Source organism: Rutilus rutilus, assembly GCF_951802725.1.
Source record: "Rutilus rutilus genome assembly, chromosome: 4".
Taxonomy (NCBI): domain Eukaryota; kingdom Metazoa; phylum Chordata; class Actinopteri; order Cypriniformes; family Leuciscidae; genus Rutilus; species Rutilus rutilus.
This window is the reverse complement of record NC_140212.1, coordinates 19,614,848-19,640,695: the sequence shown is the minus strand read 5'-3', so window position 1 is coordinate 19,640,695 and position 25,848 is coordinate 19,614,848. Positions and strand designations below refer to the sequence as shown.

General features: G+C 36.8%; 1 protein-coding gene across 2 annotated transcripts in view; it reads right to left on the bottom strand.

Annotated features, from left to right (window-relative positions):
• Positions 1-25,848, bottom strand: part of iqsec3a (IQ motif and Sec7 domain ArfGEF 3a) — a 160,957-nt gene that overhangs the window by 110,928 nt on the left and 24,181 nt on the right. For both annotated transcript variants that reach the window (XM_084406416.1, XM_084406417.1), the window contains exon 2: positions 22,152-22,229. In XM_084406416.1, the coding sequence (XP_084262542.1) occupies positions 22,152-22,229 (78 nt within the window). The remainder of the gene's footprint in view (positions 1-22,151; positions 22,230-25,848) is intronic.

The window sequence follows — 25,848 nt, the reverse complement described above, 5'->3', positions numbered from 1 at the left end:
AGTACAGTGACTCACAGTATCCTTAGCTTTGCTGTTGTCTCTATCTAAATTATATATGAATGTACAGTATGATCTACTCAGGCCTGGCACTGCCAAATTTATGGTACAAATTTCAACTGCTTATCTTTGCAACCAAGGAGGTATCTGACGAGAGCTATCAGTAAGCATTCCCATTTATTCATTTTCAATGGTAATTCTGGATATATCACATTAACCCCAAAAACACGCAGTTGAAATACAATTTGATGAGTTTGTGTAATGCACCAGATCATGTAGTGTTGAATGCATAATGACCTTTTTAGACATAATTACTGCGACAACAAAAAAAATTGTTGTATGAAAGAGCAAATCAATTCATTTGTTTGAGTAGGATAAACTTAAATTAAACAAATTAGTTCAATCAAATTAACTTTCTTTTTTATCGAGATAAAAATGACACATTTTTGTGTCATATAATATTTTACCGCAGTAGAACAGATAAATGTAAAATGTTATACACTCACTCAGCAATTGTTATGCCATGCTATGCTAATTCTATCATAAGTTAGCATTTACTGAATTACCTAGTTAAAGCTAGCTTCCACTACTAAAAATATTTAAATTGAGATTACATGACAATTTTAATTTAAATGTACAAATTAGCTTACTCAAATATTTCAAGGTAAGAGCAAATCAAATGTATGCATAAACAGTGAAAATGATATGGGCCCGGTTCCCCAAAACGTTCTTATCGCTAAGTAGATCTTAACCTATTCCTTAACCTCTCTCTTAACGTTATGGCACGATTCCCGACACGTTCGTACGCTAAGTATATCTTCTGTAAGTCACAATTTCGTAAGGTTGGTCTGGACCACTCTTAGCTTTACCTTATCACTGTTGCAGGTCTACACTCACCTAAAGGATTATTAGGAACACCTGTTCAATTTCTCATTAATGCAATTATCTAATCAACCAATCACATGGCAGTTGCTTCAATGCATTTAGGGGTGTGGTCCTGGTCAAGACAATCTCCTGAACTCCAAACTGAATGTCAGAATGGGAAAGAAAGGTGATTTAAGCTATTTTGAGCGTGGCATGGTTGTTGGTGCCAGACGGGCCGGTCTGAGTATTTCACAATCTGCTCAGTTACTGGGATTTTCACACACAACCATTTCTAGGGTTTACAAAGAATGGTGTGAAAAGGGAAAAACATCCAGTATGCGGCAGTCCTGTGGGCGAAAATGCCTTGTTGATGCTAGAGGTCAGAGGAGAATGGGCCGACTGATTCAAGCTGATAGAAGAGCAACTTTGACTGAAATAACCACTCGTTACAACCGAGGTATGCAGCAAAGCATTTGTGAAGCCACAACACGCACAACCTTGAGGCGGATGTGCTACAACACCAGAAGACCCCACCGGTTACCACTCATCTCCACTACAAATAGGAAAAAGAGGCTACAATTTGCACGAGCTCACCAAAATTGGACAGTTGAAGACTGGAAAAATTTTGCCTGGTCTGATGAGTCTCGATTTCTGTTGAGACATTCAGATGGTAGAGTCAGAATTTGGCGTAAACAGAATGAGAACATGGATCCATCATGCCTTGTTGCCACTGTGCAGGCTGGTGGTGGTGGTGTAATGGTGTGGGGGATGTTTTCTTGGCACACTTTAGGCCCCTTAGTGCCAATTGGGCATCGTTTAAATGCCACGGCCTACCTGAGCATTGTTTCTGACCATGTCCATCCCTTTATGACCACCATGTACCCATCCTCTGATGGCTACTTCCAGCAGGATAATGCACCATGTCACAAAGCTCGAATCATTTCAAATTGGTTTCTTGAACATGACAATGAGTTCACTGTACTAAAATGGCCCCCACAGTCACCAGATCTCAACCCAATAGAGCACCTTTGGGATGTGGTGGCACGGGAGCTTCGGGCCCTGGATGTGCATCCCACAAATCTCCATCAACTGCAAGATGCTATCCTATCAATATGGGCCAACATTTCTAAAGAATGCTTTCAGCACCTTGTTGAATCAATGCCACGTAGAATTAAGGCAGTTCTGAAGGCGAAAGGGGGTCAAACACAGTATTAGTATGGTGTTCCTAATAATCCTTTAGGTGAGTGTATACGAATATAATTCTGAAGTTTTAATACACCCAGACAGTATTCAATTAGGCTAATTCAAGTGTTTTCATGCAAAGAATAAAATTGTCATTACACTGATTGTTGTTAGATTTTTAATTATATTATTATACAATATTATTAATTTAATTAAAAAGCGCTTTTAAAGGCCAGTGAAAGCATAGGCTGCTGTCAGTTAAGTCCTATTCGGACGCTAATATTGTTTCTCATGGGCTTGTATGGTATTTTAAACATTTATAGGGGTGAGTCGGTGATTTTAGTGCCGTCCGAATCCATAATATCAGTGTTTTTTTCTCACCCAACCCACGTAAAAATCCCTGGCCAAATTAGTACCTACTGTTTTTTGACAAACAGGTCGTGTGGAAATTGAATTGCCGTCTGAATCCATGAGTTTACAAGAAGAGATTCAAAATCCACTGTTTAAACCCTTTTTGATCACTGCCGAGCACCGAGATGTAGGCCTACACTTCCAAGAACAATATTTCATCGCAGCTCCACCTCAGCGAACAAAAATGGGAAAGAGAAGAAAGCACGTACAAATTTGAAATGGTTATGGCAGCAATATATGATACAATTTTAAAATATGTAGGCTAGGCTATTATAGGATATTATAGTTTGTATTATTTTTTATAATATCCCATGAGTCCTAATAAACGCAATTTCAACTATTTCTGAAGTGCTTCTTTTATAAAGAACACCGCTTTCTCACATAAACAGCCCCTGCACGAGAGAATAATTGATTCTCGATCCATCGATATCAACCAATTCAGCACCATCGCCACGGACAGCACCTGGTAACGTCGCACGTAAGAAGGTATATCTTAAGCAGCTTCCTAAGGTATGGTTCGGGGAACACACTTAGGAACATAAACAACTTTGGTAAGATATATCTTTCAAGTCTTCTTAGAGTGAGCGTTATCGGGGAACCGGGCCATGATCAATAAGTTATGACAACATATGATTTTACATTACATTGCTTTGACTCATAAAAAAAAGTTGAAAATTGCTTATTTTGATAAGTTATACAAGATTCAACGTTTTTTTTTTTTTTTAAGTCAGTTTAATGTAATTTCAGTTGAAATGACAAACAAAGTTGATTGTACTTTTTACAATTTAGGGCAGCAATTTTTTCTTTACAGTTTACAAAAGTGTACAAAATTCTGCTTACTTAAACTTAAGAGTTTCATAAATTACAACAGTGTTAACTATCTCAAATGAAAAGTCAAAATCTCACCGTCCAAAGAGATAACTGACGTGAAGAGATTTATTTAAGACTTGTTTTTTTATATATTGCACAATACTATTATGACCTAAAACATTTTCCTGCATAAATTACAAACTAATACATTTTGATATTTGCATTACATTTCCTGATCCATATGCATGGCTTTTCTGATGATGTAAACTTGCTTGATTGCTCACCTGGTATGCATTGAAACAAGAGTCACAACCCTCCATAAAACAGCTCAAAGACTTGTAGACTTGTTGCTTCAGAAAGTGCACTTTTATCTCACCTTTGCTTTTGTTAACACGGTTTAGTGTAGTAGTTGGTATGTTATTTTTAAACGCGATAGAGCATCAACCTTTTAGCGGGACTCACAGAACATTTCATTTCTGGACTGCTGCGATACATACAACTACAGTACCAACAAAATAAAATGATGCTATGTTCATGTTCATCTGTTTCATTGAAAATTAAACGCGCTTTCAGGGCCACTTACTAGACATTTCACTTTGAAAGTCCTGCGTCAACCAAGCAACTGACATTGAAATTAATGGAAATTGCTCTCTCCTAATAGAACTCCTTGGTTGACTCTGTCCGTACATGAAAATAATGAGTTACATGAAGCAGACTGCAGCCATGCAGAGCACTTTTACAATTGTACTCCAGTGTGGTGAAATGTATCTTATGCCATTTCCCCTTCTCTTTTTTGATTGATGGGACCATATCAGCTCTTGGCTGGCACATTTACACAATATCCATGTCAGACTACTTCCTTGTCTGTCAGTTTCTCCTCTGAGGATACTTTCCCATTTCTTTTTCAATTTGAATTTGCATAGGGTCCTACAATACTTTCTGCTGGATTACAGACTTCTGTTGTTTGCAAGAGACTTTGAGGATTTCAATCATCATTCACTGCCTGTTTCTGGATCCCGTCCTAAAACGAAATGTGCAGACAAGTCTAGTGAATCCATTTCTCATGTATTAGAGTGGTACAATCTGGCTTGAGTTGGCAAACACAAGGGCAAGGACCACTGCACTTCTCCAGAGAGTTTCCAAATGTGCCACACATACTGTGGGGCAGGTGGCAAACATGCCTGACAAATTATTATTAACATATGCCATTCGCAGTTGAGAGGCTGCAACAAGCAATAGCCAACAATGCAGCAATATAAAACACCCAAATCAGGCTCATGTCGCCTGTGGCGACATTTCTGCAACAACAACAACAACAACAATAAATTAAATATATAATATTGCTTCTTGCATATTTTGCAACACTTTCAAAGTGAGATTACTCAAAAGCATGCTCAGTTTTACAGTTTTATCCAAAACAGAATGTGAATCTTGCAACATTTTATTTTATTATGTTGGTAGTTGTATCACAAAATCAGCAGTCTTTGAGCTCTTTTATCATGGCTTGTATTTTACAGTACTCGTTCCAAAGTGCTCCATATCCCAAGTGTGTATCCCAATGTATTATTATACAAATCATGCACTATGGTAAAAGTGTTTAAAGGTCATAACATAGACCTGTGCAAGGATACCATGTGAAAATAAGTCTTTATTACTTGATTATCTGCCCTTATAATAATGAAAAGTAATAAAATGTATTAGTGTTTAGTGTTCATTTCAACTGGAAAATGCAGTGAATGTATTGTATTTGGAGTTTTGCACAAATGTAAGCAGGTTTTTTCCAATGAGCCTATAGGTTGAAATCACCCTAGAGTTAAAAATGTAGCAAATGTAGCAAATAATCAGACTTTTGATTATCCATCAAAACATAACACAGATCAAAACTCTTACTCTATGAGAAATTACTACAAAATGACTATGCAATTACACAAGTAATTACAAAGACAAACTCTGAAAACAATCAAAAGCACAGTTGTACTGCTAACAGCTTCAAATAAATTTCTTTCAAAGATCTGATGCCACAAACCTGTCAAATTTGGACAGATGAAAGTAATTAGAAAGACTAACTGAAGCAGCCTTTTAACTGGTAAACACAACATTATTTTGTGCTCTGGAAAAAAAAATGTACATCCATAAATTGTGTGGCAGCCAACCAATCATTTGCCTTCATATTGAATTGCTTCATGTGCAATATGCATCAGACTTGAATGCTCTGTGGGCAGCTGGGACTATGAAAAAATCCATAGGAAACTCTTTGATTTCTAAGTTGTTTCTTCAAGTCAGCAATTAGAGAACAAATAGAGACTTTCTACATTGAAATATTCTCTGTCTCGGTTTTTTTTTTTTTTGAGACAGATAGCAATCAAAAGTAAGAGATTTCAATTTAAAATTCTTTGATTGTGCAGTTTAAATGTATTTTACATCTCTATACTCATGATGTATGTTAGCAATTTTTTCTATTTTTATTTCCCCTACAGAATTTTTAAAGAAAAGTTGATCCTTAAAGGAACTGCCAAAAAGCAATTTCCGATCAATATTTTTTCCCCCTTTTGGGCAGTTACTGTCAGCTCCACCACCACTTGCAAATTCAACTTTATCCCAAATCAGCGACCTAATCAATCTTCATCAAGTTCTTATTGATATATAGTCTTGGTGAGGCGCTTGGTCACAGAGTGTCGAAACCACCACTGCTCACCTTCAGTGTTTAACATTAACCATTAGACACAGCAGTGGGGCGGTTTATTGACACGCAGCTTCCTCTCTGCTCCTTTAGCCAAGAGCTATCTCACAACAGGCCATTAGTAAGAAAGAAGGAAGTGCAACAGATAAAGTGTAAACCTGCAGTTTACAAGCAGCTTGGTGACTGGGGAGATTGAGATTTAGTTGGAGGACACTTCACTGCGCTAAAAGTGCCCTGCTCATTAACTTCACTTTCCCTCATGAGAACTCTCAAGGGACCCAATTTGAGACCGACTTTTTTTCTCACTTCTCACCACTGTTTATCGGCTATCTGGGCTTGTTACAAACTAGCACTTAAATACCACAGTAATTTAGCTTAAAATAGCTCAGTGCTAAAATAGCTCAGCCAGACATCCATTTTGGAGGAAATCCATTTGTTACGGTGGTAAAAACAAGTTGTTTTTTTTGTTTTGTTTTTCAGAAACAATGAACCCAACTCAGTAGATACTTGTAGAAGTCTCAATACAAGGGTCAATGAGTATTCAGGGTAAAAGAAATGGGGAGGTGGGAGGGAGAACTTTAAAAAAGAAAATAGCTTAAAATGCACGTGCCAGGTCTTAGCCATGCAATACTTGTATTCATATTGATTTCGTTTGGTTTTGTAAACCTTTTATGGCAGAGGCTATTTGCACTAAGTGCCAATAATGATAGATGCTAGTTACAAGTGTGAACAGTTTTACATGCTACATATTGTAAATATTGGAAGATACAATTTGCACCCATTAGGGTATTGTAGTACATTATAAAACAGTATTGAATAAAAACATCTAATTGAATGTCTTAAAATCATGAATAGACCCTACCAACCGAATCTCATTGGAAATCGTTACTATTTCACGAGAAGGCGATTTTTTTTTTTTTATCCGTACAATGTGAATCATACGAAATCTATTTTTTAATTACCATGAGATTGTTATTTTCAGACATTTCCTTCATTTTTTTTTTTTTTTACTTAAAAGATAATACGAGATATACTTGCTTGATTGTTCATCTGGTATGCATTTGCAATACGGAGTGCATCATATGTGAGAAAAATGGGATTGGAAAAAGACAGATTCAAATTCAAGTTGGTTGCATCCAAAAGTAAATCCAGTGCTCTAATGGTGCGTTCACACCGAACGCGAATAGCGCGTCAGGCGCGAGTGATTTCAATGTTAAGTCAATGCAAAGATGCGTTACACGCGTAAAAAATTAGTAGAACAGTAGAGCAGTAGATTAGTAGAAAAGTAGAGCGCGGCGCGGTAGACGCGAATACGCCTCGTTCGCGCGAATAGCGCGAATTGAGCGTCTGGCGTGTTAAGCGCGTTACAGCGTTAGTACAGCGACGATGTCCCCTACGCAGCTGTTTCTGCTCTCCAGAGCATATACGAGCGGTGACTCTCTCGATTAATGCTAACGCTAATGCTCGATAAACATCTAAAAAAGATGGCCGCCAAAGGGTTTCGAAAACTTTCGCCTCTGACGCACGTAAATTTCGCTTCAAACTTTTGTTTTTACGCACGTCAATTTCGCTCTTGACGCGCGAATTAACACAGTGGTCAAGCGTATAACTAGACGCGGCAGGCGCGAATTTGACGCGCTATTCGCGTCCGGTGTGATCGCACAGTTAGGCTATACATTCAGAGTCAGACTGCAGGTAAATGTGGCCCATATCCGATTTTTTTTGCTCACATGTGACTCAGATCTGTTTTACTCATGACAGTGTGAACAGCACAACCCACATGGAATCTGATCTTTTCAATTCTGATTAGTGTCACTTCCATGTGTGTACTAAATCCGATACAGGTCAGATGTATGCGACCTCATGTCGGAATTCATGCGACTTTTACGTCACTCTAGAGCAACATTCATCACAATTCTGCACTCATGGGAGTCACTTCAAAGATTTTAGATACCCAACGTTATCAAGACAGTTGGGAAAGGTAGTCAGTGGAAGGACAGTGATGTGTTATTTCAGCCCGTTCTCATCCCAAGGCGTCATATACTGACGCTTTTGACATTTCGTCTACATCCAACACACATGGCACCCTTTAGCGTCAATATGAGACGCAGATAGATATGGGCCAGAAGGCGCCCTCCTAGCGGTCTAACCCTAACCCTACCCCAGACCTAAACCTACCCATAACCGAACAAAGCTCTGTGCGTGTCATATTGACGCTAAAGGGTGCCATGTGCGTTCGATGTATAACGAAATGTCAAAAGCGTCAGTATATGACGCCCTAGGATGAGAATGCGTTGGTTGTAGGTATTACAAGAACTCATAAGTATTACAGTGAGAGCTCTATATACAAGCAAAACACGAGGGCTCGTATCATAAATGCTTAAAAATGCTTGTTTTTTTATATTGTCTGCGCGTAAATTCGCTGGCTTCGACGGCAGATCACACTGAAAACAAAGGCATAATCGGTTACTTTAATGTTATCCATGAGAAGTCCTGCGTGATGTCTTTTTATCGTTTTTTTTAATTTTTTTTTGCCTGGCTCAATACAAAAATGTTTGTAATTAGATACATTTTTCATTATGATTTCAGGTCAGTCTTTTTTCTTTAATGTAAAACCCCATTGACTTACATTAAAGGAAGAACCTGAGCCAGATCTAGAGATTAGAACATCATAGAGACTTGGAGGTTGGCCAGTAAGTGATCTTGAATGTGCCGCATCAGCTGCAATAAACACATATACTTTTGTACACACCATCTGCTTCAAAATGGATGTTGAAGTGCTTCCAAACACTGCACTGCATTGCAGGTGAGCATCTGCCCTCTCTCTATTTAACAGTCATTCACTTTTCAATTGGCTCCCAAATCTCTAGGCACTATGTGAATGAAAGATTTATTCAGTTGAAATGGCTATTGCTTCCCAGGTGCATTCTCCCATCAGTGAAAGCTTATGCATAGCATTAATATGAATTGGTTCACCACTTCAGACAAGGATGTTGGTAAACTAACTTCTTTTTTGCATACAACCTGGCCCATAAGTGTGTTTGAGGGAGTCATCCAATTACACACCAAACTAATATGACAGCATGGTGAGAAACCACAAAAGACAACATTTCTGAGTGTATCTTTTTTTTTTTTTTTTTATGGTCAACATTCAAAGTCTTTATGGACTTTTGAATTTGATAATGATCCATGACATTTTTTTAAGGGTAAATCAAGGGATAGTTCACCCAAAAATGAAAATTGTGTCATCTTTTATGAACCTCATGTCATTAGAAAACGCAAGTATTCAATTCATCAATTCAATTCATACCAATTCACCAAAACCAAAAATAGTTACGCATTTTCATGAAAGTGTGTTCTCATGGAATGTACTTACCCTCATGTCGTTCCAAACCTGTGTGACTTTATTTTTTCTGCGGAACACAATTATTATTTTTTTAAATCACGAAAGTTCCCAAACTGTATTCGTCCGTACAATGAGTGGGTCAGTGGGTGCATTAGATAGATTATAACATAGCATGTTCTCAAGTTCAAGATGATAATTGTTTGTTTATCTGCATACACTCTTCATCTCCATTGATGTTAAAATACAGAGAACATTTTGACATTGCTTTAAATAGGTCACTTCATACCCACTGAGGACCAATTATAATGTTTAATGTCAAAACAGTCCTATTTTACTTTTTCATCACTATTGTTCACCCCTTCTTTGAGCCTGTTTCACAATGCACCCAAGTAAGAAGAACTAGCAAGTGTATATGAAAAATGAAATGAGTTCTGGGTTACTTCACTGTGCCATTCAAAATAATTAAATAAATTATCATTATGAAATCTAATTAATATGAGGAGGGGGATCACATTTACATCCAAATGGTAATTAATCTATACAGAACGCATGCAAACTATAGCCATAGAGGCCACATTTACATTGCAGGTCTTGATGAACAATTCCGATTTGTTGAATATATCAGATTTTTTTTGACGACCAACTTATATCTTCTTTTAAAAGTGACCCATATCCATTATCTGCATTTATACTATACACTATACAACCCAAGTTGACCCGGAAAAGCTTTGGCCAAAAAGTAAGTAAAAACGGGGACACAGATGAAATGATAATACAAGCTTTTGCTTTCCGCACCATCTTTAAAGGTCAGCAAAACATCGGGTTGAGGCTTCATCTTCCATTGCGCCATTGAAAAGCGTCATGTGAGAATAAAATAAATCATATTTTGTTACCTTTTGGAGCTTGGAAGGGTTCAGTTTGAGCAAATGTTTTATACATTCATCACTGTCCTCATCAAAGTTAATTTCCCATGTACATTCAGCATCTGCTCATATTCATGATCTCAAACGTATTCTCAAAACTATAATTTTCAACAAATATTTTGATCGCTGAAAGCTTCTTCACCAGATAAACCATTAACCCTCTGAGGTCGACAAACGCGCCCGCGCGTTTTGCTGGATTTTCTCCACATTGTAGAACTATAAACTTAAATTACTCCGTCATTTATGGTCATACAGAAAAAAGAAATATAAAAAAATAATCTGTGATATTTCTACTTTTGTATGTGCCCACTTACAATCAAATCAAAACATTGTGCTTTTGTAAAATAAAGAAAATAAACAGGGTGTGCGTTCTGCCTCTCCGTCGCGGTGAACTTTTTTTTCTTGAGCACGTCTATAAACTGAAACCAAACTCAGCGAATACTTGTCACACATTTATGAGCCATATACCTTTATAAACATTTAAGTGTGTACCGATTTTAAATGATCGGATTCAAACTGAAAACAAATATTCTATGTTTAAGTAATTTGTATAAAACCAACAAGATGTCCAGCTTCTCAAACGCTTCCTAATTATTTTTTAATTTGACCACGCCTACGAGCGCAAAAGACATTCACATGCAAATCTCCACATGGAACGCGAACGCGCTCATTACCTCAAAAACAAAGCACCAACAAACTTCACAAGTCTCTGCTTTTCGTCGAGTTTGAAAGACGTGCCGTGAGCTTACATTGGCTTTACCTCAGAAGAAGAAGAACGCGATTTGAAGACAAGAAAGATGTAAGGTAAGAAATTCTAACATATTAGTTTGTTATTGTTGCATAAATTTCACATTGCAGTTGAACTGTTGCTAGATATATGCTGAATATTATAATATTTAGACCCGTGTTTACTGTTACTGTGTTTGTGGATATCTGCTCAAACGTAGATATGTATAATATGGTAACCATAATGTTTCATATTTTGGAGCGAGCTCTGGTTTTGAATGTATCATATTTGGAGCGCGATCGCGTTTGAATGTATCATATTTGGAGCGCGATCGCGTTTGAAACGCACTGTGCATAGCCTACTGCTTACAAGGCACAACAAACCTGGTGTTCATTATATTATATATTGTTGGAAACATTTGTGTGTGTGTGTGAGTGTGTGTGTGTTTATTCTGTGAATTTTAAAAAGCAATTTGAACCAGAAAAATCTAAAATTTATTCCCAATACATTTTAGAACTATATTCCCTATTTCTCTTGATATCAGTATGTTCACTTTTTTTTTCTTTTCAGGGACCAGATGCCACTGACCAGAGTCTCTGTACATGAACATGGTAAAGTGAAAATCAAACACCTTGGAAATGAAAGGTATGTTTTTAGGAATGGCAGAAAGGTCTCTGTCTTTGGATCATTGTTTTCAATAAGTGCTTTTTTGTCATTTGTTGTGTATATTTGGATTATGTTGTGTTGTAAATAAATCCAATCAAAAAGCCATTATTTTTTAAATCTCCTCATTCTTTGTGCAAGGTTGCTCAGAATGACAGGGCCTGTTAGCTCCTAATAGGGCCATTAGGGAGTAGGGCTGTGTATTGGCAAGAATCTGGCGATACGATACGTATCACGATACATGGGTCACGATTCAATATATTGCAATATATTTCGATACTGTGCATAAGGCGATATATTGGGATTTTTTTAAAGTAGGACTATAATTTTAGAAAAAATAATATAAAAAAAAGACATGATGTGCATAAAAGTCAAAGAAGTTTACTTTAGGTTAACAATTCAGTTCACAGAAAATCAGACTGCCAGTTTGGTATTGTGGTTCACAGGTTCTTAGTGAGCAAATTTTTATATTTCTCAAGTAGGCCATAATAAAAGAAAATACATAGCCCCTATCACAATACAAAACAACAACGTGAACTGGACGTCATATAGCCCTATTGAAATCAAGTTTTTATGTGATAAAAGATTTTAAAAGAACTGGACGCGCGAATGAGGCTAATTAACGTCTGCCGCGCTAAACGCCTCATTCGCGCCACAGGACCTCCAGACGCGCGTAAACGCGTCTTTGCATTAACTTAACATTGAAATCACTCGCGCCAGACACTCTATTCACATTTGGTGTGAACGCAGCTTCACGGTGCGCGTCCACTATAGTGGCAAAACTACGCTCGGTGCCGCTGGCAACGCTGTAACGTCTCCGCTTTGGGGTGTGTCTGTTACGAGTGTGTTTGTTTTTTTCAACACACGGACAGTATAATCATCATGCACGCGATTACATTTAGAAATAGACAAGCTTTGTTTCCAAATGTACCAAGCAAAGATCCTTTCAATTTTATAAACCCAGCCAATATAATAACAATAAGCACATCCAAAATAAAATCTTTAACATATATAAACAACTGCAAAGCGTCTAATTTGTAAACAAAATGATTTACTCACTAAATCCATCATAAACTGCCGACCGACCGCGTTTTTCGCTTGATATTTGCATAAAGTCGAGAACTGCCCAACCTTTTGACGCTCTCAGTCGCTCTCAACGCTTTCTCCGGTCGGCTGTCAATCCCAAAATGCACTGCTGAGCGTGAAGCTCGACTTCCATGGAATGAATTGAAAACGCTTGCTCCGCTCGCTCCGTGCCAGTGGACATGCACCGTTCGGCGAGCCTTTTAAACAACATAAACGTGAACCACCGTCTTACCATAAATATTTTTGGACGTAAAAAAAAAAAAAAAAAATCGATATTGCGTTTTTGAAAATCGATACAGTATTGCAAAATAAAATATCGCGATACTCATGTGTATCGATTTTTTCTTACACCCCTATTAGGGAGTGTCTTTGTCTTTCTCAGGTGTGGGAAGCTTACATATTAATGAGATGATCCGTCCCTTCGCATATTGCTTTTTCACACAAAACACGTCTTAGAAATTTTAAATCAATATATTGTCTTCTCTGAATGAGCAGTCAGGGTGATTTTCACATAGTTTTGGAGCAAATATTCTAGGCTACGTGATACAATTTTCAAAAGTCTTGTGAATAAATAATCAGTATGGGTTTCATGACCTTATTTCAGTGACAATTTTTTTTTGTATTTTCACAAACCACGCATAAATGTCATTATCTCAAAACTACAAACTTTTACATACATGCTGCTGATATATTATTGTGGCAGAGTTTGTGCTGAATACAGTGTAATCAGACTTTAGCCATGAAAATGTCACAAGTAACAGAAATAAGCACAAATGTCAGAGCATGTCAGAACACCTCCAGGCCCAGAAAACAGCTCAGACCCCAGAGGCTTAAGTGACAGTGACACTATTTGATTGCGTTCAGTACTTGTTCTGCAGTAAATCTCTGAGCCATTTCAAGTTTTGCTGATGATTCTTCCTATTCTTTTGTTTTCTGCTTGCGATAACTATGAGTGAAACCTCACTTCATCATTGTGTATCAGACATTGACACCTTGTGGAATAAAGGTGAATTTCACTTATTCAGACATCAAAGATTCAATTATTGTTGTGCAGAAAAAAAATACTTTCACCATTACACACCTCGGGTCATCATTTTTTTCTTGTTAAATTGTTTATAATGAATTGACAGAAGAATACTAAGAAGGCTGATGTCTAACTTTAAAAATATGAACGAGGAGGAGGGTAGTGAATGAAGTCACGGGTTACTAAAGACCTGAGGTATGTGTTTAAGGGTTAAACAAATCATTCTGTACTGTATATATTTCTATGAATCTTTGTGCACATATATATGTTTTTTCAATACACAAGAGATCGAGGTGGAAAGGCAAATCATTTATGAAGAGGTTGTCGTGACTCTTGAACCAGGAAAAGGTGGGCAGATGTTTTCACATTTCAAAGCATGACTCAGGAAGTCTTTTTCTCACTTTCTAAACACATTCAGCCACACACACACACGCACCTGAGATTGTCTTTTCTTTTTAAAGCCTGCCTGTGAAAGCGGGCATGTCTGCACATCCTCCTGCTGTGTCCTCTGTTCCCATGACAACAGCAAGACAAGCCAGCAAGGTCACAGGTAGCGGCAACACGTGAAATCATTTTGAGACTATGTGCCAAAGGAAAGAAGGTCAGACATAGAAATTAAAGTTTATAAAAACAGTGATTAAGAAAAATTAGCACGTGGGGTTCTAATTACTAGTGCATTTGTGTGCTCGTTAACCTCTGTGGCTTGAGTGGGCATTTCACAGCACCTGAACGATGACCTTTACCTCTGTGTAATTGCTCTGTTTCTGTCTAACACCTGACCGTATCATTACGAAAGACAACTGTTTTACTTCTAGATGGTCTCGTTAAGAATGCATTGGAGACTGTACGGTTGGATGTCTGTATAAATGCATTATTACTATGGACTGAATTGGCCCATTGGTTTAAAAACATGCACAATTATATACATGATATAAGCCAAATGGGAAAATTGTTCATTTTGCGATTTAATTGTGCATATTACTTTAGTATTTTCCATTTTCCATCGTTTTTTTTTTTTAATGAAGTTAAGAAGTTAAGAAAAGTCTTAAGATAAATTCTAAGTGCAATCACTGAAAAATTCTTAGGTTCTCAAACATTTTCTTAAAAACATATTTTGGTAACACTTTATTTTGCAGTGTCCTTGTTATATATGTTACATGTAATTACCATAGTAATAACAAAATGGTATGCATAATTACATGCAACTAACCCTCAAACAAATCCTAATCCTACCTAGACCCTTTAGTAAGTACATGATGTTCATTGATATTACTAAGTACTTGAATATATAATTACACCGTAACAATGGCACCTTAAAATAAAGTGTAACCCATATTTTTTTCTTAAGATGAAAATGACAGGATTTGATGTTTTCTGATTGCATGACGGTTTTTAAGAACATTCAGGAATTCAGTTTCTTCTTCTAAAGTTTTGCTTTTAGAACAATCTTAAGAAAAACGTTAAGATTTGTGTTTGCGAATACAAAATATTCTTCAGTTAGAAAATAAGAAGAAAATAGCAGTTACGACGAATTTTATTCTCGAGAATGTTCTCAATTCTCTTAACGACTCCTTAATAGTAACAATTAACAACAAATAACTTAAATCTTAATTATTTTACTGGTGGCATAAATACAATATATGAACTGGCCCTATCTGAATATTTAGAAAAAAAGTGGTAACGCATTTCATTAATTTATTCATTTAACCAGCTTTTGAGAGTTATTTGTTTAGGAATCGTATACTATGATAGTGGTGTGTTTTTTTGTTTGTTTTGTTTTTCACCAGCTAAAAAGATTAATGTGTCATATTTGTTCACAGTTCCCAAACATACAGTAGGCCCTGTTTACACCTGGTATTAAAGGGATAGTTCACCCAAAAATGAAAATGCTGTCATCATTTACTCACCCTCATGTTGTTCCAAACCTGTATGATTTCCTTTCTTCTGCTGAACACAAAAGAAGATATTTTAAAAAAGGTTGGTAATTAAACAGTTGCTGGTCCCCATTGACTTTCATAGTATGTTTTTTTCCTACTATGGAAGTCAATGGGGTCCATCAGTCGTTTGGTTACCGACTTTCTTCAAAATATCTTCTTTTGAGTTCAGCAGAAGAAAGAAAGTCATACAGGTTTGGAACAACATGAGGGTGAGTAAATGAGGACAGCATTTTCATTTTTGGGTGAACTATCCCTTTAAAATGTGTTTTGGTCGATCAGATCACGGCGCTAAATACAGGTGTAAACAGGGTCTAAAGCGTTTTTGAGCTTGTCCACTTTCGAGCACTTCCAGAGGTAGTCGAAAACACATTCGACCGGATTGCTTTTGTAGTGTAAACGCTCATGTGGTCAAATGCATTTGAACAGCCACAAAAGACCGCTTACTCTCCGCCTACTGACCTGATGTGTAAACATTATGGGAAGCGCTAGCCAGACGGGATTTAAACTTTGTCGGCTGAAGACCCAAGTTTGGTTTGAAGATGAAAAACTTCCCAAGCACAATGTTCTCTCACCATTCCTGATTTCTAACACTCACTCTTGCGGCTGTCAGAGCAGAAATGAAAGCTTATGCTCTCTGTATGTTTTTCTGTCGTCTCCGGTCGTGTTCATATGTAAATTGTGAGAGCTTATTTTCATCCATTAGATCGAAGGTCTGAAAAAGCCCATACATTTAACCCGCCCATAGACCCTCCCCTCGAAGAAATCAGGAGAGAAGTGGTTGACAGTGGACAAAAGAGACAACTGGTTAAAACACCATGTGAAAACGGGAATGTGTCTCCCTCGTCTACTTGTGATCCAAACGTCCAAAACGCATCTTAATACCAAGTGCAAACAGGACCTTAGTCACGACCCACCAATTAAGAACCACTTATCTATTGTATATGCTAATTTCCTACTTCAGTATGTACCTCCTTAACTGTTTCAACAGGAGGTATGTCAACACAGTAAAGAAAACAGCACTTGTCAAACCATTTCATTGTGATTTCAAAACACTTATTCCTGGTAAAATTTTGTGAAGGCGCACTAAGTATAGGGGTTAAAGATCTGTGTTACAAACACATGACTTTTGTAACCAAAATAGCAAAAATTAAGCACCCAGCATGGTTATACTAATTAATTGTCATTAATTAACAACACTCTGCAAACCCAGCACATTAAGTGAACCAACTGTCATAGACAGCAGGAACAAATGTGTTGGGATTAGTCTGTGCTAAAACCTGGAGCATTTGATGATATGAATCACTGAATCTAATGAGTATCTTCTGCCATTAACACTACTAAAACGGAGGTACACCTGCATAGGAAAAGATCTGTTGAAATGTGTGGTTTTTTAAATATAAGACTATACACACTACTAAATAGAGATCAACCAATCAGATGGAGCGATAAACAAGATCTTTAGAATCGTCTTCCTACTTTTTTTTTTGCATTGTGAATGATGTAGTTTGTCACCCTCAAATAACTTAGGTATTTGTATATATTGTAATAGATTGCATTTAATTTTTTTAATCAATGACTATATTCAATAGTCTTATTGTATTGTTTTTGTCACCTGTTCTTAATATTCAGTGACGTTAATGAGAGTTGAATGACTGATTATCTGTTCAGTTACTTGGATCATTATGCTAGAATGTGCAAACTAATTAGCATACTACATCTCATTAAAGCGTGCCTAAGTGCCGAGAGGAAGTGGTATTCAATTGAGAAAGTCAAGAATATGAATATTGTCATGCTTCTCAACAGTAATGGAGTTCAATAAAGAAAGTGTACCTAATTTACAAGCTGAAAAGCAATACATTTTAAATTTTAAACATGATCTCATGAATACCTAATAACCGTAGGTAGTTTGAGTCCTATCCATAAAGTGTATTCTAGCACAAAGTCTCAGTACAGATGTCCCTGTGCATAATTTTCTTTTTCTTTTTGTTGCAAAATATTTAGTGAAATGCTGTTGTTGGTTAAATTTAAACTTGAATTATGGTGTTTTGAGGTTTATTGGTTGTTTTTTAGTGTACATTGCCCAGAAGTTTAATGCTTTCATCATAGCTGGGATCCTCACTGCACGTTCTTGGCTTATTTTATGATGCATTTAGCTACTGATAAGAGAACACTGTTGTATGGTATACAAATTTTACCATGTTTAAAAATATTTCCGAATTTGAAGATTCTTTTTCCAAAACTCAATTATGTGAGTTTTTGCGTTTACATTTATGGATTTGGTAGACACTTTTATCCAAACTACTGTGCATTCAGAGTATACATTTTATCAGCAACCCGTGTGTGATTTGTTGTCTTAAAAGACAAAAGCCACTAGTAACTCTAAAATAAAAGACTACAACTCCTGTCCCCTCGAATGCCGTAATGGCTGTGCTGTGTGTTTTTAGGAGGGCCGCAGCTGCTGCTTGTCATGTTGCGTTTTCTTGAAGCAATTTTTCTCTCAGCGATTCCTTTCTTCCTGGTCCTGGCAGATATTAAACTAACAATATCTCTTCCAGCAATCCCAAGCCAAAGGGAAAAGCTGCAGACAGTCTCTTTTTTTATATACATTTCCGTTATCTTGCATTGCTAACAAGCCTGCACTTTCGTTCCTCATTGGGCTAGCCCGATGTCAAGAGAATAAATCCCCCAAACAGAGATTTTCTCTTAAAAGGATACATTTTCTGCCCAGTGTTTACTTAATCTTTTCAATAGGGCAACCATGCGCACTCGCTCTCTTTGCTCTGCAATAAAAGAATAAAAGATCTGACAACACGACAAACATGTATGTTGGAGTTTAGTGATGTTCACTGTGACATTCTGCTTGAATGAAAGTGTCATACGTCCAGTCTGTGTTCTTTCACAAGGCTGTGTGTGCGATTTGCTGCTAAATCTGCGAGTGGAAACAGTAATAAATCTAAACATGATCCTTGACCATATTGTCTGCGATCATGGTTGATGAGGTCCGTGCAACCTCACTGTAAAAAGTGAACAGTTGGATCAACTTAAAAAAATTACTTCAATTGGTAACACCTAAAGAAATTAAGTTTTCTCAATTTAAATTATCACGTTTTATCGTGAAAACGTGATAATTTAAGTTGAGAAAACTTAATTTCTTTAGGTGTTACCAATTGAAGTAATTTTTTTAAGTTGATCCAACTGTTCACTTTTTACAGTGCTCTGTGTCACAATACAGAGTAAAATAATTAACATAATTTGGAATTAATATTAGGCATTTTTCACGTTTTAGCTTTTGAGAGAAGTTTTTTAAGCCACTTTTCCACCGTCGGACCAAACCGTTCTCTTTGCTTAACCGTTCCATTCCGTGCCTATTTGTTTCATTTTCCACTGTGGGACTGATAACGGCCACTCTTTGGAATGTTATACAAATGTGTCAGTCGTTGCTTCGGTAACGTAACGGTTTACTGATGATATGATATATAAATAGCGACAGACTTATGGAGGATGATCAGATAACGTCGGTCAATTAGTCAGCTACAAAGAAACTGCTGTCCAAGCAACAGACAAGCGACCAATCATGAGTGGCGACATCACTGCACACATTCTATCTGCAGAGAACGGTTTGTAATCGTGCCGTGCCGTGCCGTACCAGGCTCAAGTGAAGTGGAAACTTTAACCGTTCATTAACATTCTTAGAACTGTTCGCCACAATGGTGGAAAAGCGGCTTTAAGGTTTTACTAGTTTTTAGAATGTAAAGAAGTTGAAAGTTTCAGTGTTTTCAAATACAGAAATGGCTTAGAAAAAGTATCGTTCTTTGCAGTCTGTCTGTACGAAATTGCGTACGAATCTCTGGTTTGTCTCATTTGCAACTGAATTGCTTCTCATAAAATATCTAATGTGAAGAAAAATTACAAAGCACTCACTTAAACCATGCATTACCAGAAGTCCTATTAATTGTAAGAAGTGTTCAATTTACTCTTATCAATACAATTGTAATCAATAAAAAACAAAAAACTAATTGTATTGATTTCCCCTGTGATGGAGCTATCAGAGTTGGTTAAATGAAGTCCATGTGCCACCTGCAGGCACACCTATAGTTTTTTTTAGCAACATATCAGTGATTATCAGTTTAACCATTATTGTTCAGCCCTATTTATTGGTGATTATTTACTAAAATTGTGTAGCAAATGACTATTTCAAGGGTGTGTATAAAAAGCAGACACACAAACACAACAAGGAGCCGCTAATCTACGCCATTAACATGCAGCAACACCACTGCTGGTTTCCCCTCAAAGCTGACTATGAATGATGAAACATGATATTATGATGTGTAAAATGACTTCAATGGAAATCAAAGATGTTTTATGTCAATTTGCTGTTATTGCAATATCATTTTAAAATCCCTAATCCAAGACCAAAATGTCTGACTGTAGTTTTCCTGTAGTTGATCAAATATCTATCTATCTATCTATCTATCTATCTATCTATCTATCTATCTATCTATCTATCTATCTATCTATCTATATCACCCTTGAGGTTTAACAAGCTGTATCAGAATGAGCCTTGGGAGAGAATTCTTAAGCAGTTCTGAGTTGTTCTTTTTTTATATCTTACACTAGTGCTGTTATTACATTGTAATAACAACATTATAACACATATGGTGAATTGGTGAACTATGAGTAAGCAAGACATGACATGGATGATTTGGTGCTTGTCAATGCAGCGGTGTGATGAGGAGAGAAACATGAACACTGACTCATTGACAAACAGTCAAAAGTGACAGACGACAGAAAACAAGAACTAATTTTCTCTCAAAGCAAACAACCAGCAACTCAAAAACTGCCGTCGGTGCCCTGTCTGAAGTGGTTTGCTTCTCTGTACCTGAGAGCTCCTTGAATTCTGTGTTATTGGACATTCAGCATTCTTATTGCAGGAACAATCTTTTTTTTTTTTTAAATAGAGTATAAACATTCATTAATCGGGTCTAGCTACATTTTATTATTATTCAAAACGGCCAATATACTATCACATTGGAATTTCGGTCCCTCTTTATATTAGGTGTCTTTCACTACTATGTATAAACATTTAAATCAATCATTTGCAATGCACTTGTTGTGCACATACATGTTTTTACATTGTACTTATATATTTTTTGCAAAAATACCTCCATGTAATTACAGCTATAATTCATTTCTATGATTAAATCTATAATTACACTGTTGATCATTTCCTTACATCTTAATCCACCCATAAATCTAACCATCCCACCAAACCTGTTCCTAAGCTTAACCATATTATTATAAGTTCATTATTTTATAATTGAATATGAAGCAATTCAGTTCTGACAACAAAATGAATTTCTAAGTTTCAGATCAGGTAGAAATAGATCCTCAAGCTAATCATTTGTGCAGTTGGAATTATTGAATCTTGAGTGGCAGAGGATTTTAAACTGGTACAAACACATTCCAATGGATAAATGCCATGTTATTTCTACCTCTGCAGTGCACACTGTCAAGACAAACCTAAGGGGGATGTGCAATTGCATTTTTCTTCTATCCTCCACTCTGGCAATCTTTCTGGGTCTAATTCAATAACTTGTGCCCTCTGTGGCGTTTACAGTGTGATTTAGAGTCATCCCGGTCGGTGACTGCAGTGTTCCAACCAAACTAACAATGGCCAGTACTACAGGAGAGAAGGGCCATCATCAATACCAGTTTGCTTTAGTTGCTGTGCTCATCTCTTCTTTGACCCTTCCCTTTCCAAACACCCAGGATCTACAGTTTGTGGAGTGCTTTTCTTAATGACTATTGATGCCTTCCCGCCAATTTGCAAAGCTGCACAACAATAGGAATTTTGGGGGTTATAATGTTTTATAAATGGCCTAAGTAAATAATGTTGATTAATCTGACAATGGTCTAAACCTGTGGTAGATGATCAATGTTGAATCATTGATAAATAATGGTACATACTAGACAGCACCAACACTTGTGTCTATACTTGTTTTTGTCCTGAATATCATATTATGTTTGTTGTTCTTAGTTTTGTTGCCTAAAACACTTTAAGTGCCTGAGGAGGCCAGAGATGGGGATCTCCAGATGATTGATTTGAGCAATAATCACAAAGCAAGATACTTATCACGATACTTGTGTAAACACAGAAATGCCAACAGAATAGGAAATTACTCTGACCGAGGTTTTTTTTCTTTTTTTAGTCTCTAGCTAAGCCAACTGAGCGGAACTTATGCCTCCCGACAAACATGGCAGTTATACATAAGATACACATGTTTTTCTTTTGGCCTGATTTAGAGGGAAATCATATCAGTGTTTGCTTTGCCATGGTCACAGTCAACTGTGATGATAGAGGCTGAATTTACTGTAGGGAGACAAGGCATGAAAAGACTCAAAACCACTTCAGGACGGGTATAACTAGGGCAGCTGTGTTGCCTAGCACCATCAGAAACACAGTCTTTACTGTGGCAAGCACCAACCAACCAACCAACCTACCTGGGTACACAGGCCTGAGACTCAGACTCAGGGGCTTCCGGAGCAGGACAGCAGAACTGGTGTAGAACGGTCTGGTTTCTGTAAGAAAAGAGATAGGAAAATGGTCACGCTAAAGGCTTTTCCCCAAACTAACTCTTGTTCATTATAAAGTAGAATGAAAGTGGGTCAATACAGAAGCAGCGAGGGACTGAACTACCAGACCTTTTGCCAATACCTCAATCCCCAATAAGGAAATTGTGCGATGGAAACTGTATGATATATTGTTGAGGTGCTGAAAGTTAGTGTGATGGAACTAACCATAACTAACGTTTCTTTTTCCTCGCAGGCCTAACATTTAACACTTGAGAACAAAATGTACCAACACTGTTTATCAAGGTTGGTGTGTCGAAATAGGTGAAAAATGTAAGACAGTAATCCAAATATAATATCCTCATTACATAATGAGTAATAACCCCATGATTTTCATGATTCTGTTGATTTTGATATCTAAATGTCCCTTGCCAGTAACAGAGTAGGTGGATGCTGTTTTCCACAAATTGAGCCAATCATATTAGAGGAAAATGATGTAATGATCATGAGTAATTGTTTTGACTGTGCTATGCATCTCTATCCAGGGACGGATTGACAATCTGTGCGTTCTGGAAAAGTCCAGAACGGCCGTCCAACCAAGGGCCGTCGGCAGAAAAAAAAAAAAGTCTAATAAAGCAATATGAAAAGCCAACAGCAGGGGCACTAATACAATCACTTATGCTACGTGTAAAAAACAACAACTGAGGAAGAAGAGTCGGCCTATTGCCACTGACAGAAAGTTAGTTTTGTAAGGCTGCACTTTTAAATTTGCTTACATCATATTTGAATAGCAGTGGTCTCCAGCGTGGTGCCTGTGAGTTGCCCGCTAGCCCCAACTTGTCGTCGGGGTTCCAGACTTCGAATAAATGGTATAATTTTGCGACCTTTTCAACTAAACGTTTCAATTTGAACTTTTGCCAAAATTACCCAACTCTCTTTGATTATACGCTGTCATTCGCGTTTCGTATGAGAAACATCAAATGGCACACGCTTAAAAAGCGGAACAAAACTTGTTTGATCTGAGCAGCGCATTATTAGCTCGGCCTAAAAAACAGCGATCACGGACAAAACAGCTGTGCGGGCTGATCTCGATCACGCGAACATTATTACACAGAGCTGCGCGATCCACTGAGAAGCATTTCAATTCAGCGCAGAATTCTCTCTCTATTATAAACCCACAGATGACTATGTGATTTAAGCTTGTAAAAAGCCAGATGAAACAGCGCTGATATTCTCAACATATTGACAAAAAAAAAAAAAAACAGGGGAAACATTGTTCCAAGAACAAACCATTTCACACCACAACTTATGAATTAACTTTAGTAAAACAAACTTTTTTGGCAGAAATGTGCCTGTATTCATATTAAAAATGCTGTTATATTAATATAGTCATGTATAAATGTATTAAATGTAATGCAGTAATGTTTTTGTTTAGAAGTTATGGCAGTTTATTTATTTATTTATTTTTTCATTTATATTTATACTAAATGTTTGGGCTACTGTTTTTGATAACACGTACAATAGGTTTATAGAAAATCAACAAAAAAATCTATAAATTATCATAATTTTTCATAATTTTTTTAAACGCTTTTAAGTCTGAACCAGAATATCAAGATATTTTATTATTTCCCATATGATGGTGAAAAGTAAAAAAGCTTCACCATGTTATGTATAATAAATATTGGAGTATAACAAATAAAAATTCCTTCTAGATTATTTTATCCCTTGAGGTAGCCCTCGCACACAAAAAGGTTGGAGACCCCTGGTATATAGTAACTATATGTTTTATAATTACAAGTTTGTGTAATTTGGGGTTTCTGTAGCCAGTAACATTTCATTATTTGTATTTTATGGCATTGTACATTTTTTGTTTTTATTTGAAGGCTGAGGCTTCATTAATAAACACAACCCCAATTATCATCATTGGTTTTGAGATGTTACTTGCTGTGAATACCTTGTCTGATAGGCTACAGTATTGTGGCATATAGTATCAGGACATCCTGGCTAGTGTCTGTCGCACACGGCTAGAGGCGAATGGCCGGATGATGGGCCTATTTGGGAGAAAGTCCAGGGCTGTTTTTTAGCCCCAGTCCGTCCCTGTCTCTATCCTATATAAAATGCTGTATTCTTCTTTGCTGGTGAGATTCTCTGTGATTGTTATGAGAACTCCTGGTCGATTAAAGCATATTCAATGGCATTTGCTGGAGTTTGTCTGGGTTTTTTTTGCTGCGCAGCAAGTTAGTGGAGCACCTTATTTCCCAAGTGATATATAGTGTTCATTGGGGACGAGATTAAGAGACGTCCCAGGTAAACCTAAGTCAGGTGCGTAGGGGAAAGTCTACCACATTTGCATTAAAAATCATACTTTAGCTGCTAGTTATGCTAATTAAAGTGGGTCTACAAATCGTTTGAATCAACATCGACTCCAAAAACATACCTATATATACAATTAACTACAATTTCCGGCTTGATTAAACACTAGTGGCAGAAAAACACAGACTCTTACTCCATTTCACACAAATTATGGTGGCATAGGCAAATTATTGATTATTAAAGACTTATTTTTGCTTATTTGTTCCTTTCACAATACTATGTTCTGTCCTTAAAATACTTTTTTATCATAGTGCATGATTTGTAAGCGTGATAAAAGTGATAAAAGACTTGTAGAAGCAAGCTAAAATGGCATGGATACTGGATCTCATGTTTGCTCTCTTTGACACTATAGGTTCGGTTTAGGGTAGGGCTTTGCAACAATCATAAATGTCATATATTTTGTGTCACTTTGTCTCTAAGTTACATGTAGCTGATACACATGATCAGAGGCTCTAGTTAATTTTAAAATAATTGTAAGTATTCAATACAAAATTGTCATATTCCAAAGTAGAACATTAAACACAATGTAATCATCTGATTGCAGACCATATTAGTGGTGTACTGCGACACAAATAGACTTGAAGCTGACCTAGAACAGCTTTCCACACAAGGATAGTAGTGCATCAGTCTTCACACTGTCAAATTTGACTGTCCTCTCGTTTTCTCATGTGAATGAACATACATGGTTTTAAACAGTGGAGTTCATCTTTAAAATTAAGACATTCTCCTGTAACGTTGATCCTGAAATATAGATAATAGTGTTAAATTTGCATTATCACAAAAGAAAGGGGTCTGAGATTGTGATTCCCCAGTTGTCGTGACAAGTTTACCAGAACATTAAACACCATCTGCTGAGCTAACTGCTGTCTGTTTGAGTCATTTTCCTGAATTTTGCACACAAGAGAATCTTTACAATAAAACATCATGGGCAACAATAAAGTTTAATGAGCAAACACAATTGCAATAATGCAGCGAAATAACAGTGGAGAGGGTCTATAAAACACAATAGCAAAATGGTGATTTTTTGGATGTGTTTCTTTTTTTTCTTTTTTTTTGGAAACCTGACTGATATGCATTACTATTTAAACTTGTCTATGAACTGTCTATAACATCATTCTTTGCCAGTTTTGAAATATTTTCTTTGCAATGTCATTATGCAGCCAGGAGTTTACAGTTTCGACGGTGGGTGAATATGGATATTTGCTGAACTGTTTTCACTCTACAATTATTATTTTGATCATTGATTGCATAATGA